This window comes from Lonchura striata, chromosome 9, assembly GCF_050655825.1.
Source record: "Lonchura striata isolate lonStrDom1 chromosome 9, ASM5065582v1, whole genome shotgun sequence".
Classification (NCBI taxonomy): Eukaryota; Metazoa; Chordata; class Aves; order Passeriformes; family Estrildidae; genus Lonchura; species Lonchura striata.
The window spans coordinates 5,523,088-5,540,462 of NC_140711.1; the positions used below are offsets into that span (position 1 = coordinate 5,523,088).

The 17,375-nt window shown below is 48.5% G+C and overlaps 1 protein-coding gene across 3 annotated transcripts in view; it reads right to left on the reverse strand.

Moving 5' to 3' along the window:
* The window catches only part of HDLBP (high density lipoprotein binding protein), a 38,675-nt gene that overhangs the window by 13,589 nt on the left and 7,711 nt on the right, over positions 1-17,375 (reverse strand). The window contains exons 1-10 of one of the 3 annotated variants that reach the window (XM_021547065.3): positions 11,116-11,169; positions 7,020-7,087; positions 6,329-6,441; positions 5,323-5,477; positions 4,635-4,850; positions 2,826-3,032; positions 2,153-2,368; positions 1,131-1,337; positions 818-925; positions 188-292 (exon numbers count right to left, since the gene is read on the reverse strand). In XM_021547065.3, the coding sequence (XP_021402740.1) occupies positions 188-292; positions 818-925; positions 1,131-1,337; positions 2,153-2,368; positions 2,826-3,032; positions 4,635-4,850; positions 5,323-5,477; positions 6,329-6,404 (1,290 nt within the window). In that variant the 5' untranslated portion in view covers positions 6,405-6,441; positions 7,020-7,087; positions 11,116-11,169. Of the gene's footprint in view, positions 1-187; positions 293-817; positions 926-1,130; positions 1,338-2,152; positions 2,369-2,825; positions 3,033-4,634; positions 4,851-5,322; positions 5,478-6,328; positions 6,442-7,019; positions 7,088-10,905; positions 11,170-17,375 lie in introns of those variants that run through there. The other 2 variants (XM_021547068.4, XM_021547066.3) reach the window with 2 other exon arrangements.

A 17,375-nucleotide genomic window follows, 5' to 3' on the forward strand; every position in this document is an offset into this window, starting at 1 on the left:
TGCTTGTGATTTTTTAAGGAAAGCTTCATAACCAAGGTTTTTGTTCACCTGCCACACAACTCACCCTCTGTAAATTCAGTTAAGCTTGTGAAGATACCTGCAGACATGAACTATACTTCATCTCTGTTCTGTTTCCCCACCTTTCCCCATTTTCTTCTTATACACTAGAACTAGCACATCAACTTACCAGATCCTTGACCATGACTTCAATCTGTTCCTGAGCCACATTCACATCTTCTGTAGGTCCTTCCAAAGTGATTTTGTCTTCTCCTTCAGTGAATTCGATGTGAACCTTGAGACACAAGGCAAGGAAACCAAAAAGAATTTTCCAAGACACAAGCCAGGTCAATGCTGTCAGTCAGGCCTACACCATCAATCCCTACCACTAAGGGTACACATGATTTCTGAAGTAGGCAACCTACACATCTGGCAATATTGGTGTCTAGAGCATAAGGTTTTGGTGCTGTCCTGAGTCTGCAAGGGTTTTGGAGAAGTTCCTCACCTAGCCTTTCTCCAGATAACATCTAACCCACAAGGGAGAAATCTCATTGCACTCAGCATTTCCAGGTCTCCTACTATATCAGTTCTCCAAATACTAACACATAAAGCTTCCTTTGAAGGACTCAACACTTAAAAATACATGGGATGGGAAGTGTTCAAGGCAATAGAATTTGGAAGTTTCCCTGACTATATAAGATCTGTGTAATTTCCTCCCTGGTTTTATCCATACTAGAATACATTTCTCTCTCTACAAAGAGTGAACTGGATTAAACCACATTCTACTGCAAATGCTGGTAAGCTAATAATTCATCCATACCTTTGGCATCTGCTGAGTTATTTTGGCCAGGTTTTGTCCTTTCTTTCCAATGATGAAACGATGAAGCCAAGAGGGGGCTGAGACCGAGGAGACGGTAAAACTGTTGGCCTGAGAGACAGAGAAGCTGTTTGATGGACAGACTGGAAGAGGCCTTCACAAAAGTTCACTTCCAGTTCCCATGCTGCACTCTCGTTATTGAGTTCTAAGCTGCATCTCTGACAGCCTGACAGAGACCACCCCCCTCCACTTTGTCACTGCCCAGGGATGTATCTTTGTGGGGCTTTCAAAGGAGCCTGGCCCATCCCATCAATACCTTTGCATAGACTTCAGTCAATGCTTGCCCAAGCTTTTCAGGCTCGCCTCGCAGTATCACCGTCTCCGAGCTACTGTCAGTGGGTGGGATCTCGACAGACACTCCAGTTTTCTCCAAGATCTCCTGCAGGGAATTACCCTTGGGGCCGATGACATACTTGTGCTGGGACTTCTTCACCTCCACAGCGATGGTAGTAGTCTTCTTTTTCTGTAGGAGCAGAGGCACTGGAGCATCAATCACAAGGGAGCAGGGAAGAACAAAAATGAAAGGAAGAGACACAAGATGCAGTGAAGCTCAGCACCCAGGAAAGATCAAAGCAAAGGTGAGCACAGGAGTTCTGCAGTACCCTAGCATCTTTTGGATCTGCCTATAAAAAGCCCTATTCTCAAAAAAATTAAAGGTGAAATACAAAAATTCTGTTTAAGCTCCCTGGGACACTACATGGAAGAGACCACATACACACCCCTACCCTTGCACAATGCTCAGCTGTCCCCAGGCAGCGCTGTAATGCAACACCACGCTATAAGCTGATTATCTGTGTTGAAATTCAGACTGGTACAAATGCAGACGTAACCATGACGAAAAACAGACCAACAACCCACAACAAGGATATTCACAGTGATGCTAGCAATGGAAAATAAACTGAAGTGAAATTTACTTTTCAGCAACTTCTACTCATGTAAAAATTTTGATACTGTCAGTTGGCCACACTGTAGCCTTCACACTTCCCTCCTTCCTTTGCAGCACCTGTGAAAACACGCACCCAGAGAGCTCTTTGTGGTCTGCTAATTTCCATTACAGAAAAAAGCAGGAAATCTGTCACCTCCCAGGCAGAATCACACCGAGTCCCACTCTGCTGAGCAAGGAAATGGTAAGACCCAGGTTCATGTACTGCAAGAGCTGCTGAGCAAGAGCTGACATGAGGAGTATGCAACTGAGGGATGCACAGAAGTAGAACAAGAAGGGAAGAGGGGCTGTGAGCAGGTGGGGGGAAGATGGGAAGCTCTAGGGACCATCCATACCTTCTCCTCATAGATCTTCTTAACACGAGCCACAGCCTGGGCCAGCTGTTCCTTTTCCCCTGTGAAGACTATCTCTGTCTTGTTAACGCTGGGTGGAGGAATGTTGATGCGTGTCCCTGTCTCCTGCATGAGCTCACTCACCAGCTTGTTGTAAGGGCCAGCAATGAAGGGATGGTACACTTTCTCCACATCCAGCCGCTCCACGGCACGCTTATCCTGGAAGAATCCAGAACAGTTCTCAGTAGAAACTGTTGTTGATATTACCATCTCTGCCACATACAGCTGAATTCCCAGTGCTGTCTTGCTTGACACTCTAGCCCAAGCACCCTTTTCAGTTTGCAGGTTCCACCCCTTTCCATCTACAAATACTGCTGTTCCCAATTCATTACATTCACTTCTAATCTCCTGTCTTATCTCAGCTGGCATCTAATATGGTTCACTTCAAAATATGAAAAGTGTTTCTATGACTTTAGAGATGGACAAAAGGGACAATCAGAAGGTGAAAAACCTGGAAGCAGTGCTCAACCAGCCAGTTGAATGGTATACATCTCTGTTCAGACTAACAGTGCTACCACTGGCTGTGGCCATGGTGGCTACAAACATCTAATATACTGTGGAGAACCAAAATGGCAGTTCAGATAATGACATGAGAGAGATCACAGGACTGAAGTACCTGCTCAGCAGAGATAAGCAAGATCTCGTGTCGGGCCTTTTCAATCCCTTCTTTAGTGCCAGTGATCTTGATCTGGTTGCTGGGGTCATCTGGGCGGGGGATCTGGATCTTGGTTGCAGTTTTGAGCTCCAGGTCCTGCAGCTTCTCACCATTCTTTCCAATGACAAAACGGTGGTGCTCCTTGGGGATGGCAACTGTCGCTGAAGCCTGCAATACAAAGGCCAAGCATCTGTGAGAGCCCCTGCCTGTACAGGAAAAGCTTTTCAGATGCTGCTTAGTGCTACAACTGAGGAGTAAACACAATGCCTTCCAGAACATACATCTAGCACACAACTGATACTATGGCAGAGGAGTTGATCGAAAGTGCCTGTATTCCAGGAGTCTAAACCCCACTATTCCCTAAAAAGCCTTCTGTTTTCCCAGGAGCAGTACTCTGAATAAGCAAAGACCTTCAAGGCACAGATGAGGAGGTGTCTATGCTCCACTGTCTCAGTTTCTCAGCACCAGAGAGCAACTGGGATGACAGCTCTGGGGTAGAGTTTATCTGAACTCCGATATCTGCTGTCAAGGCTACAGAGAAGAAGACATAGCCTGACTCCTAGGAAACTGAAATTCAACACCAGAAACTTATTCCAACAGGCAGACAGCTCAACTATGCTTACCATTACGGAGTGCTAAGGTGTCTTCAAAGCAGCATATGCTGCTGCAGGGACTGCTCTTCCCTTGAAAAAGAGAACTCTTCTCAATCTAACATTAAATCTAACATCTCTGCCTTGTAACAGGGATTCCTGACTTCTTTCCTTCGCAATAAGTTTTTACTGACCTGAGATCTTAGGATTGCTACTATGTTCTTAATCCCAGGGAATATTATAACTATTAATAACTAGGCACTTACAACTCAAGCTACAATGGAAAAAGAAATATCAAATAAAAAACACATCACTTGGTGTGACTCTTCAACTTCCTGTTCACATACTGATGCCAGCCAAGTCTCAAAGAAGGTGCAATACAGACACACCTTTCAGACCTGGGGCCAAGTAGGAGGGATATTTGAGGACAGTGGGGCATGGATCTATAGTACAAACTAAACTATTTCTTCAGATGTACATTATGTAGAGTTTGTCCCTTTTCGTCCCTCTGGCAGGGTATGACACATGGGCTGAACAGCACTGAGCAGACATGGTATTAACTACTGCATTAACTACCTCAGACATTACACTTAAAAACACACCATGACACCTGGCTGTGATGGATCTTAACATGAACTACCATTTTGATAATGAACTCAAGAACCTGAAAGTAAGAAATCAAAATGCAGAGGACTGAAAGGAGAAGCAACTGAAACAAGGAGTCTGTAATTACCAATGGGGCTCAAGTTACTGAACTCAGAACCCCAATCTGAAACTTCCAGCATTTGGCACAACTCCCTCTTCTCTACTTTTCTTTCTCCCATCTCTCCACATTCATCTCTGAAGAACTTCAGTGAAAGCACCATTCCGTTCTCACATACTATGAATTTTGTGTGAGGGGCCTGTAACCCTCCAGCACCAGCACCTCAGCACAATGTCACAGATTGAAGACTCCACCCTTCATGCAACACCATGGCCTGTAATTAGCTTTGAACCCTATTTTAAGCCTCATTTCCATTCCAAATTGCCAACTGTATGCTTTGAAAATATATGGCAAAGCTGAATTAGTCATCTAATAACACCTCTTTGGCTTATAAGCACACACACCCAAAGGTCTCAAAGCATTTAGGAGTCTTGGGGAAGAGCAAGGATCAAGTGAGAAACAGTTAGCTGCGCTCACCTGAGTCTGCAGTCGAGCAACAATTTCCTTCCGAGCCTTCATGACTGCTTCCAGCTTGCCAGAGACCATGATGGAAAGGCCCTGGTCCTTTGCAAGAGACAGCTCCAGGTGAGCTCCAGTCTTCTGCATGATGTCAAGGCAGATCTTGGCCTGCTCGCCTTCTCCAAACTGATTCATGTCCTTGTATTTCCTCTCCTCCAGCGGCACATGGAACACCTGCTCAGCCACAGAAAAGAGCACAGCAAGCTGTCAGTGTGCTTTTGCCTGACAGCTCCTCTCTCTCTCATGGCTATACAGGACTTCAGTGGCAAGCTGACCTCCCAGGTTTGTGCAGCACACGAACCAGCTGTGCCCAGGGAAGTGCAGGAACACTTCAGCAGCCAGTCTGCCCCACACTAGGATGCTTCCTAAAGGGGGATTAGCACTCACTACAGGAATTCTGCAATCCTCCCTTCGAACCTGCTTCAGCTATTTGTGGAACAGGCATGCAGAGCTCCTTCTGGACAGTTTTCCAACACATCCCTCCCCTCCAGAGCAGTCCTACCTCTCAGCTGCAGTGCCAGGGTAGAATACAATGAAGAGGCTGGCATACCAAGGATTTCATACTCCAGGGAATGCTTCACTTCACCTACATACCTACTTGGGGAGTGGGGAAAAGACAGGATGTAAGACATCCACTCCCACCAACCTGAGTGATGACAGAAGCCTTTATTGGTCGAATTTTGCTCCAAGGACCAGCAGGTTCCTGGGCAGCTTCCAAACATGGTGCTTTCTCAGGGAGTGGAGGGAAGGCTTCCTTGTAGGTTGGAGGATCATTCTCTTCTTCAGAGTTTAAAGCTGTAACTGGGGTAAAGCAAATAGGGCAAGTGAGTCACTTTCCTTGCAGAAATGCCCCTGTTCACAGGCAGTGCAATTGTAATTAGGTACCACTAACAGGAGAGAGCAAATGGCTTGTGCCCTGCTATTAATCCTATTATAACTATGCCTATGGGGCTGCCAAGTCTGGAGCACAACTGACATCAGCATAGCACAGACTGCAGTGGATGCCACAAACCACCAGCCTTGTCTGAGCTGGACAGAGGGTGCAGGGAGTGAACAGCACCTTATTGCCAACTCTGTCAAGAGGGGCTCAATTAGGGGAAAACAGGCTGAGCAGAAAGAAGTGAAAGGACCAAAGGGTGCAGGTCAGAAGGGGATAAGATAAACATAAGCCCAGGAAAAAGGCAGAGAAGGACTATAGCTAGGCCAAAGTCTAGGGAAAGCCTGTATGCCTGTACATTATGTTCGACTCACCTGTGCACTGGGCCATACCAAATGGGACAGTTCTGGGAATAGATGCCAAAACCCACCACTGAGTCAGTTTGTAGAGTTAGTGACCTCCCAGCACATGGCTGAGTAAAGGGTGGAAATGATAGCCCAGCACACTGATACATGAGGATCTCATGTAGCTCAGTGCCCAACCCCAGGGCTGAGAGCACTGCTCCTAGCCAGAGCTCTCGGAAGTGCTCAGGCCATCTCCTCACAGCCCTGCATTGTGCAGCACCACCACTGTGCTGCTGGGGGTAGAAAGCTAGTCCAGCAAAACACTAATTTAGGAAAGGAAAATGTACACTTTTGGGGAACCAGACACATAGAGTGACCTTGGGTAAGAGGTCTGTGCAGTCTGAATCTGGAGGCACATCACAGGAACTCACCTTTCACTTGCTGCTGGGCCAGGCCGCTGCGGTGTTCAGCAAAGCTCTCCTGGGTCAAAACTGCCACAGAGCTCATTGTCGACTTCCCACCCACACACAATCCGGGTATGCCACTGGAAGAGAATGAAAGTGGCAACACTATTACCAACACCACCCAGGGTGAACAAAGTCAGTCCAGAAAGACAAAGTATATGTTACTGAGCACTATTCCAGTCATCATCTTGAAAAGCACCCACAGGGCTCATTGGCTGCCCAATTTCCTTGTTAAAACAGACAGAAATTTAGAGGGGATATTTCCTCCCTACACAGTGGTCACCAAAAACAGGGCTCCTCCTTAAGAAGGCAGAGGATTTGCAACCTAAGAAGAGGTTACACTAGACGGGGGAATAAGAGGTCACTGGAAAGGGGGACACCACGAATTTCTAAAGCATACTCTAATTAACCTAAAGTACAGTCTCATTAATTTTTTTATTATTAATGGTGTGTGATTTTTGCATGAGTATGTGAATGGCTGGAGTCAGTCCAAGACTATCGTGTACCCCTAGAGATAAAAGAGAAAGGACCCAGGAAGCTGTTGCATCTTCATGAGAAACTTATTTAGGTGCCTGACTTAGGGAGGACTCAGAAAGCCACTCTGACTGGCAAGCTCAGCAACAGCAAGATGTTTGGCTCTCCCAAAATAAGAACTTACCAGCTAAATGGTCAGTAGCCAGAGAGTCCGTCCTGTAAGCTGCCTGTTTGTCAGCCTGCCAGCTTTTGCTATAGAGAAAAAAAAAATTAAACAATTAAAATAAACAAGTTAGGTCAAAGACAACAGAAAACCATGACATCCCTCTTACTGTGACTTCCAAGAGAGCACTGCCTGTACCTTTCAAAGTTGCACCTTATCCAAAACACCCAGCTGCATCTCCTCACACATGACACCTGTCATATTTCACTAGCTCTACAGGCAGTGCCACTATCTACTCAAACTTCACAGCAGGAAGTCTGGAGTAGTTACTCTTTCACCACACTGGCTACAAGAGCTGCCATCCAATATCAGGCAAAAAATATAGTCAATTAATAGCAGATGTTCAAAACGTGAAATTTCAGGGTTGCAAGCAAGACCTACTCTAGTCAGAAGAGACTAACAACCTGAAAACCTGCCAACAACACTGCCATCAGTCACAAGTTAGGAATGTAGTTCAGTGGAGCTTGGGTGAATCAACACAGACATCCTCACAAACTAAGGCAAACACTCAGGGCTCTCTACACTCAACTGCTGGGCAGTCCAGCTCTGCAGTTTTTATTGCAATAAGATCATGCACCAGGCACCAAATTCTGCCTCTAGGCCTAAATCTGAAAGTTAGAAGAAGAAAATTTACACCGGTTTACATGGACTATTTTAAACATGTACAAAAGGCAGAACCAGGAAGAAAAATACACTGCTAGGAAGAGATTTCCATCTCCTGAAAAAGTGCTTAGGAATACAAGGAAAAAAGTAAAAGCCAGTACAGTGCACATGCTTGTCAGTTGTACAATATCCACACCCAGAGTGCCCCAGAGCTGTTCTGTGTGCTTCTGCAGAGCTTGCACTCTCCTAAAACCCAACGCTTCTGCCTGCACATGGGACAAGATGCTCCTCTCCCACACACACCCTGCAGTGCTGCTTGGACCATCTTCTGTACAGCAAACTTGATTGCTTTGCAGGAAAGTGCCAGTTGCCATCTCTGATCTTCCAAAATATTAGAAAAGGCTCCCAAAACCAGGGTCATTCCTAAAAACACAGTGTTGCTGATGAGGTGTCTCACATTATGCTCGAGCTGTGATGCAGTAAGGAAGGCTGATGGTGGCAGAAGGAAAGGAGAGAAGAACAGTGACGCAACAGAGTCATACAGGCGTGATCTGCACCTCAGCCAAGGCTATTGTTTTTCCCTACTTCAACATGCCTTTAACAGGCAGAAGGCAGCACAAACTGTGCTGTCAGAGCAATAGAGCTAATGCTGCAATTAATCCAGGAATGAGGCAGCAGGTACTGGGACAGCCAGTCATGCTGCTGAAGTACAGCTGCTGCAGCAATGCAGATCTCTGCAAGGCATTTGCAGTGTACAGAAAGGGTGGCTAGCAACCTGATCTTGGAGAAATCTCCTTGCTGTCCAGGGTTACACCACAGTGTAAAACATGGTAACGTGTCCATGGTACATGCCTGCACTGCTCAAGCTGCTGCAGATCCAAGGAAAGCAAGTTACTACTATTGCACCTGTTCCAGACTATCTCAGCAAGGCTTGCAGACTTTGTGGCAGCTCCTCCAGCCTGTTGGGTTACTAATGAGGGTGCCACAACTTCATGGCAAGCTCCAAACGAAAGTAGGAGGGAGAAGCATGCTAGACATCACAAACAGCTGTCAAGCTCTGGCCGGAACCTTGCTAAAGGCACAGATGTGGTTATAACTCTCATTTCTCCAGAAAACACCACCTGGATGATCTTGTACGCATTTTCCTCCTTAGAGGAGGAGGGTAAGGATAATAGTGAACAATACCCAATATAGCACCTACTTGAAAGAGACAACCTCAAGGCACAGCTGCTGGTTTCACTGTGTACACACCAGCTGCACAGATCCTCCTTGCAGCCTCCACCTCAGAGAGCAGCCAGACATTCAATGCAAAATCAAAGGGCAGTGTTTATCCCTATAAATTTCTGCTTTGTCACCCATACAAGAAGCTAAGAACAAATACTCCTCATCTCCAGCAATCCCAAGCATCTGGTATATTGTAGGCCTCAGGGATTAATCTCTGGCCAAAATCAGAGGCAACCATTAGAATGGTATTTTAAATGTAACATCAAAACCAGCCGTTCAAGCATTGCATTTGGATCTTACACCTCCTTGGCTTCCCATTTAGGTTTTGAAACCAAGATTACAGCTACGTCATGCCAGTGTGTAGTTGACTGGGTCAACAGGTTTCAAACTGCCTGGTTGATACACTGCCTGTAGTGCTGGCCTTGTGTACCCAAAGAAGTTACAGAAATCTAAAGTACACCTCAATAAAGAGAACGAAATCATTCCAAAAATAACCTCCAGCAAGGGCCAGACCCTAATCACACAGGAAACATTTGTATAAAAAGAAACAAAGGCGAAGTCATGAGTTACACTGTCAACACAATCACTTCTTGGGGATGGAAATGTCAGTTACATGTTATTTAAAAATATATTTAACAAAAACATTATTACTTTGTTAATCCCATGCGGTGAGAACCACACGCAGCAACAGGGCTGAGCTGGTTGTGGTAGGCACTGTCACACAGGATAGGGCTAACCTCTTGGCTGATGAATGGACACAGATGAGAATACTTGCTTTTTGAAAACCGACGGGCCCCCTCAGAGATTGGAGGCCCAGGTCCTCTAGATTTGAGGGAATCAGGCTGACAGACAGCTGCTGTGTGGCAGAACGCAGTCTCCCTTCGTAGCGATTCCCGACTTAGTGCATCATAGAGTGCAACACGACCGCAGCCCTGGCCGCGGGCAGCCCTGACCCATCCCCCATGTTTACCCTTCCACTAGCGCCGGCCCCGGACAGGAGGAGCCCCGTGGCGGCCCCGCCACCCAGGACGTGCACCCGGCCGCGTCCTGCTGGCCGGCCGGTGGGACAGGCACAGATAGCGGGGCTGGGAGAGGGGCAGCGGCGGGGGAGCCTCCCGCACGGGGCTGTCTGCGCCCGGAGCCTACCCAGGCCCGCACCGCCGCCGTGACCCGCGGGGCAGCGGCACGGGGCCGCCGCTCCGCCTGGCCCCGCGGTGCCCGGCCGAGGGGCGGGGGAGCCGCCAGGCCCGCGGGCCCGGGCGGGCGGGCGGCGCCGCCAGCGCCACCTCAGCACTGGCGGCACCGGGGGCGGGGCGGCGGGGCGGGGCGGCGCCCTTAAAGGGCCCGGCGGGCCCCGCTGTCACCGCGCCCCCCGCGGGGCCGGGCGGGAGGGGGCGGCGGGGGCGCGCCCAGCGCGCCAGGACCGTGCGGGACCGGGGTCGGGGCGCGGCCAGTGCCACGGGGCAGCCGCAGCCCCGGCGGCCCCGGCCCGCCGCGGCCCTGCGGGGCGCAGGCCGGGGGCGGCCGCATCAGGCGAGCGGAGGGCAGGAGCTCCCGCGGGGCCCAGTGACAGCCGCGAGCGCGGTTCCGCGGCCCCCGGAACGCTGCCGGTGGCGGTAGCGCGGCGGGCACGGCCAGCTCCGGGCCCGGCGCTGGCACCTCCCCCCGCCGACAGTGGCCAGGGCGCTCGTCCTTCTATAGCCACGGCAGGCTGGGCTGCCCGCCACCGGCGCTACGCGGGCTGACCAGCATCGGACGAACGCTCGCCTCCGGCCGCTTTGGCTCCTAGCGGAATCAACCCCTCAAGACGGCCGGGAACGGCACGGACTCGCCTCGGCCTGCGCCACTAACCCTCTCCCACCAAGGACGGGATCCACGCCGCGCCTCGGCCCGGCCGCCCCCTCCCCAGGCAGCCGCGGGTCCCGGCCTCCCTGTCGGCCCGGCCCCCCACGGCAGCTGCTGCCGGCCGGCACTGCCATGCCACCGCTGTCCGCGGCCGCGGGGCCAGACTTTTCCCCACCTCCCGCCGCCGGATGCCCTCCCTCGCCGGACTTTGCCCTGCCCGGCCCGGCCGGCGGGAAGTTAGAGCGGACTTTGCAGGCAGCGCCGACACGTCGGTGCCCTGGGGAGGATGCAAGGCCGCCTCAGGCCGGGCCGGGCCGCCCCGCCAGCCTCCACGTCGGCGCCGCGGCCGCGGCGGAGGGGCCGCCCCCCATCCCCCGTGACTCACTCCGGCCGGTGCCCGCTCGCCCGCCCTTCTGGAGAAACGGAGCGCTCCTGGGAGAACGGCGCGGCGCCCGCCCCGCCGCCTATATAGGCCGGGCCGCTGCCAATCCCCGGGCCGCACGTCAGCGGGACATGCCCCTTCCCGGCGGGGCCGGCCCGCCACGCGTGCCCGGCGCCGCCGGGGCCGCCCCGCTGCGGCCGAGCGCCCCGGGAGCCTGCGGCTCTGCCGGCGGCCCCGCTCCCGCACGGCGGGGGAAGCGAGTCGCGGGCGGCTACCGCCCGCTCTGCGCCCCCGGGGCCGCGCTGCCGCCGGCTCCCGGCTGATATCCGCGCCACAGGCCCTTTGCACCTTCCCTGCGGATTCACCGCGGAACGCGCCTCCCGACCGCAGCCCAGCGGCAGACGCGGCTCAGGCTGCCGTGGCACCGAACCGCCCGCGGGCCCTACCTAGCCCCACGACGGCCCCAGAGCTCAGTATTACCCGCTTTGGTCAAGACCGGTTTCATGCAGGGTTAGTGAGCAGTGGCTCATGAGGGCTCTGATCAGCCTGAAAACCACGGCTTAGAGAAGTGAGCGAACAGCTGGGGCTCCTGCCCGGTCCCGCGAGTGGAAAGGGACAGCGAGGCCCCAGCCCCAGGAGGCCCCCTGATCCACCTCCTCCTGCACAGACTATGTCAGAGGCTGCAGGCAGGCAAAGGGGCAAGGTAAGAGCAAGAGTAGGAAAAAAAAAGTAACAAAACCATAGGAAACCCCCAAAACCACAACACACCCCCTATACCCAATTAAAAAAAAAAAAATAAAAGCCCCTCTTCTTATTCCAGTCTCTAATTTGGAAATGGGGAAGAGTGAAGGAGGGGAAAGGCAAGCCAGCAAGCACAATACTCTCCTTTCCTGCGTAGAGGATGTTTATTACTTTGTGCAATATAGATATTTTTAATTATTAGCTTTGCAGTCTCAGGGAACCAAGGAAAAAAGCCTGTCCCATCACTCAAAATACACCAAATTTGAACTGATTTTTGCATTAGCTAATTTTCCCACACAGCCTAATCTTTCCTAATCTTTTCCCACACAGCATTAATCTTTCTCATAATTCATAACTTACACTTAGTGACTGGTTTTCTCATTTCCACCTTGAGAGAGAGCACTCAGATCCTAGCAAACAAAACTAAAGTTGCTGTGTGGAGCTCTGACCACAAAAATCTGAGGTCTCTGGGTTAACTGCTTTTGATTACAAGCAGTAAATTTTAGAGATTTCATCTACATGTTTATTTATGGAAACATGGATGGTATTTAGCCTTTAGTAAAGTTATTACTTATTAATAAACAAGAGTAGACTTCTTCATTTCTGCCTTTTTTATCTTATGGCTGGGAGGACATCATCAAAGCACTTGGATTTTTTTAACACAAACAATTTATAACCATAAAGATACACTTGTGGGTGAAATCAGGAAGCCTGCTAAACAGAGAACAGTTGTCAAGAATTGACACCATGGCCAGGCACCTCCATCTATCTCCCCCAGCCCAGCCTCTCCTCAGAAAGCCTGTTATCTCTGGGAGGATGCAGGAATTCCACTCCAGAAACAGGATTCTCTACAGAAAGGCGGTGACCACTGCTGCCACATCGTATCTGCTGCAGGAGCTGGCTCTGGCTGCTCTGACACAAACCACCTGGGCTGTGGATGCCACCAGCACCTCTAAGGCTCCCAGGCAGGCTGGTGCCTACCAAGAGCTACAGGGACCTGGGCAAACCTCAGCACCTCCAGCCTTTGGGCAGCAGCTGCAGTGCAGGGTGTTGTAATCTGGGACTCAGAACCTTGCTTAAAGTGCAGGATGCTTTTCAGGTGCTTTTGCTCCCTCAGGTTTATCTCCCCAGTGCAAATCAGGCAGGCTTCTTTCAACACTCTAACTTCCAATTAACTCTAACACTAATAAGTACCACAATCCCCTGTGCCAGGGAACCAGAGAAGCATCACAACCTCCAGCCTACAGCATCTTACCAAGGCACCAACATCTCCCTGAACTCCACCTCATTATCTGGTTTTGCAGGGGCCCTTTGTGGGGATATGCCACCTTGTGCCTCTGGGATAACAGCACGGCCCTCTCCTGCTTTCTCTATATAGTACTGCTGCAGCCACAGGCTGCCAGATCATTATGGATTTCTTGCTTCTATCACAACTTCCTCTCCAGGTCTGCTTAAGAGGCAATCTTCCTCTGCCTGTTGCTCTTCCTTTATTTGCAGTTGCAAGTGGTGGGAGGGAAGCCTGCCAGTCCCAGAAGCTACTGGAAAGCCTGGAGCACCTCACTATGTGCCACCCTCAAATAATGATTTCTGCTGAAGGAAATGTGTCACAGGCTGTTCTCCTTAGAGGAAGATCTTCCACAGGGAAAGAGGGGTGTGTATGGGAGGAAAAGCTCACCTTTCCTCCCACATTCACTAAGTATATAAGTGCAATACACTATGCATGGACAAAAACACATTTAGAGGGTGCCAGGAGGCTCATTTCAACCTCCTGCTCCCACCAGCACATGGACTATCTGTGTTCCATCCCATACCTATGGAGTCTGGGTAGAGAGGGGTTTGCAAGGATTGCTTCAAGTCTGTTATGCCTTAACTTTCTTGCCCAAAAGTGCAATCTCACATTAAAAAAATAAATTAAAAATACACTTGTCATGGAGATGTGTGTAAAATGGCTCTTCTATAAGCCAGGTGCAGGAATTTTTGGTAGCTGAGGGGAATGGAGACAGAAGGTACCCAACCCCTTGACAAACATTAACCCACCACTCTCCCTCAAGCAACCTGTATTTTGGCAGCATTACAATAGGCTTTTATTTTATGACTTGTTAAAACAACAGAAAAAGAAGCCTCCCAAAGAGAACACCAAAGGGTGGTAGAAAGGATAAAGGATTGGGCAGTGCGTACTTTCCATGGCTTATCAGACTGGCAGCTCGTATCACCAGTCTGAGGGAGGACACAAATGGGACCAGCAAAAACATCAAACACACAGAGAGATAAAAGTAACACTGAACTGGTTTGGGGCTTGTTTTTTTGGAACATGTGTTCATCCATGTGAAGGCGAGTTTGAGGAGTTAAGAAGCTTTCCATGATCACTTCAGCCCAGGGCTCTTGGGGAATGGAAACTGCACCTAAAACTACTGGAGCAAAAAGGCTGGTCTTTCCTGGCACATCTACCCTCAGCTGAGCTGGGATTTTGCAAAGCATTTCTTCTAGCCTATTCGTATTTTCTGTTGTTATAAGAGAGTCCTATTTTTCCTGCCAGAAACCAAAAGCCTTATTTGGAAAGCAACCCAAGTATGTTCCAAAGAGCGTGTGCTGTGATTTTATTTCCTGTTAAATATAACTCCAGATTTCTAAAACTGTACAAATAAGCACCCTTTTTGTACTCTGGGTGCTTATCCCACACACTCAAGTCAGAGAACACCATAAAAGAGCTACCCCCCCCCCACCCCCCACCCAAAGCATCCATTTCAGCACACCCCTTGCCAGTGGCATTAAGAGAAAAGGGTTGGGGGTATACTTTGCATCACACTAGAAAAAGCAAGCAAAAGAGGATTCAGGATGCAGAGCACTTGTATGGCAGAGAGTACTGAGGTTCTCAGCCAAAGCAGGATACGTGTCTCAGCTCTGTATCGCTGTGGCTCGTCAGGGGATCTTCCAACAGAACATTTGCATTTCTACAGAAAATCTCTGTTAAACTGAATTTAGGAGTCAAACTATATAGATAGTTTTGTTAAGAGAATAAAAAAAGTTTCACCATAAGAAATGACTGAACACAAGTCCACAGTGCTTATTTCTCTATTAATGTGAGACTAGCTTTTAGTTATTTGCCATGAGGAAGAAAAGTTCCAGGGATGTGCAAATCTTATCTTCCCCATTCACGCATCAGTGTTGGGAAGAAATTATTCTGTAGGCAAAATTCTGCCCCTTGGCTGTACTTAATGCAACCCCACCATTTTCAGAGGCCCACTGCAAATACCCAATTAGAGAATTCTAGGTAGAAAAAGAAAAGTCTGCCCAAGCCTAGACACTAATCCCAGCTCCAACCACTTAGTGATACTGTGAAGAAGAGAGGGTGGTGGAAGGAAGATGAGAGACTATGTGTGTGCGTCTCACACAGGATCTGGGTGGTAGGTATAAAATATAAGGTCCCAGGTGGGTGCAACACCACTTGCTTTTCTCCTGGTAACCTACATTGTTTACTAAGGACAATGCTCTTGCAGAACAGAAGAGCTGACTTGATCTTGAAAGAAAATTACAAACCTCAGCAAGGCTCTCAGGCAAATATGGGTCTTTAAAAGATTTATTTCATGGGCACTGACAATTAAATTATGCAACCATCAACTAGCAAAGAATATACACACTGCCCTTCCTAGGCTATCACAGGGTGCTCTGTAACAAGGGGCATGCAGAATAGGTAGGAAGAACATGAGCAACTTACTGGTGTGGACAGTTTTAGTGTGAACAAGGAGCATCAGGCCTTCCAACTGCAGAGGGGAAAAGTTGCTGGTTTTACACAGGGACACTGAGAGAAGATGAGATTTAATGGAAAAACAAACAAACAAACAAAAAAGAGACTCAAGCTCTGCTCTTAGATTTGCTGCAGATTTGGTGAATTGACCAGCAAAATTCTCTTCGTTGCCCTGGCTGTGCACACACAGCATCTTGATTTTCTCTGTGAACTTGTTATTTCATTTCAAGTTGTTCAGAATGCTGTGATCCTTGGATGTCAGGTGCTGTGACAAAACAAATGCCTTTTCAGAGATGAGGAAGGGAAAAAAAAAAAAAATCAATGGACAGTTTAATAAAATAAATTCAACAGTAAAGCAGAAGGAAGCCACAGAGGACCAGTCTGAGTCTGCCCTTCCACTTGCACTGTGAAAGAAAACTGATTTAATATAAACTTGGCTTTCAAGAAGTAGCAAAGGAGTAAAATTTTTAAGGAGCAAAAGCAAATTTCAGATTCCTGGCCTTGGGGAGCCAATAAACATTTTCACAAGGAATAAATATGAGGGATAAAGTAAAATACAGTATCTTCCAGTTTCACCATAAAGCAAAACACTGTTTTGACTCAAGAATGGAAAAAGTGATTCAGAAAACAAAGATGCCAAATATATTGCCTGGAAAGTGGGAATGGCACAGAAATCACAGAAATTCAGAGTATGTGGCAACACATGGAGGTCAGAGTCTCTCTCTGGGGCCTGCTCAAAGCAGGGTTAAACCAGGGCATTCCTCACACACGTCTCGAAAACCTTCAGAGCAGTACAAACTTTCTGGGCAACCTATTCCAATAGCTGACTATCCTTACAGTGTAAAAAGGTTTCTTACTTGCAGTTAGAACTTCAAATTTCAATGTTGGCTCTTTATGCTGATCCGAACTTGCTTTTTAGTTTAAATTACCACCACACCGTGTGCTTATGACTCCCAGGTGCTTTCAGAGAGGTGCTGCAGCACTGCTTGCCACTCCACACTGCAGAAGAACAAAAATCTTCCACAATTAGAGAGCTGAGAGGTGCCTTCCAAAGCCTGCTAATATCCCAGTTACCCAAAAAAAGAGGATTTTGGAGATACTGCAGAACAAAGCATGCACTATTTTTTTTTTTTTTCTGTGCTTCAAATGGAAACTTTCACTTTGCTCTTCTTTGGCTACTGAAGTTCTTCTGTTTACCTTTCAGTGTCTCCTGATCTCTCTCCACTGGCCACTGCAATATAAAATGAACACGTGGCAATTTTTTTTAAAGAAATGCTGCCAGCAGCTCTCATCCAGTCTACATCACCTAGCTTGAAAAGGCAAGGGATTCACAAGCCCTAAACTTACCTTTTTCCACATTAACTGTCATATACTGAGAAAATGTAAAGTCAACTGCTTCCCTGAGCTCAAACCTGACACCAGACCCACTAAGACCCTCCTCCAGGTACCCTTAAGCTGATGTTTTGCAGGGCAGGGCAGAATTTAAGTTCTTTCTTACACAGTTCATAAAAATGACAACAACCACTTCTTTTTGCATTGATTGGATAAATATATACAGAAAATTAAGAAAAAAAGAAAGAACAGTGGCAAACTATATGAGATCTCTCCAATGCCACTTTTCAGGGCAGGAACAGAAAAATTGCAATTTAAGCAAAAATGTAAACAGACATTTGGTTTTGTCCATTTTGTTTGGGTTACAGTTCTTTTTAATCTTGCTTAGCTACTTTGATTCCACGTGTTATGTAAAAAAACCTCAGCAAAGTTGTTCAAGGCTCCT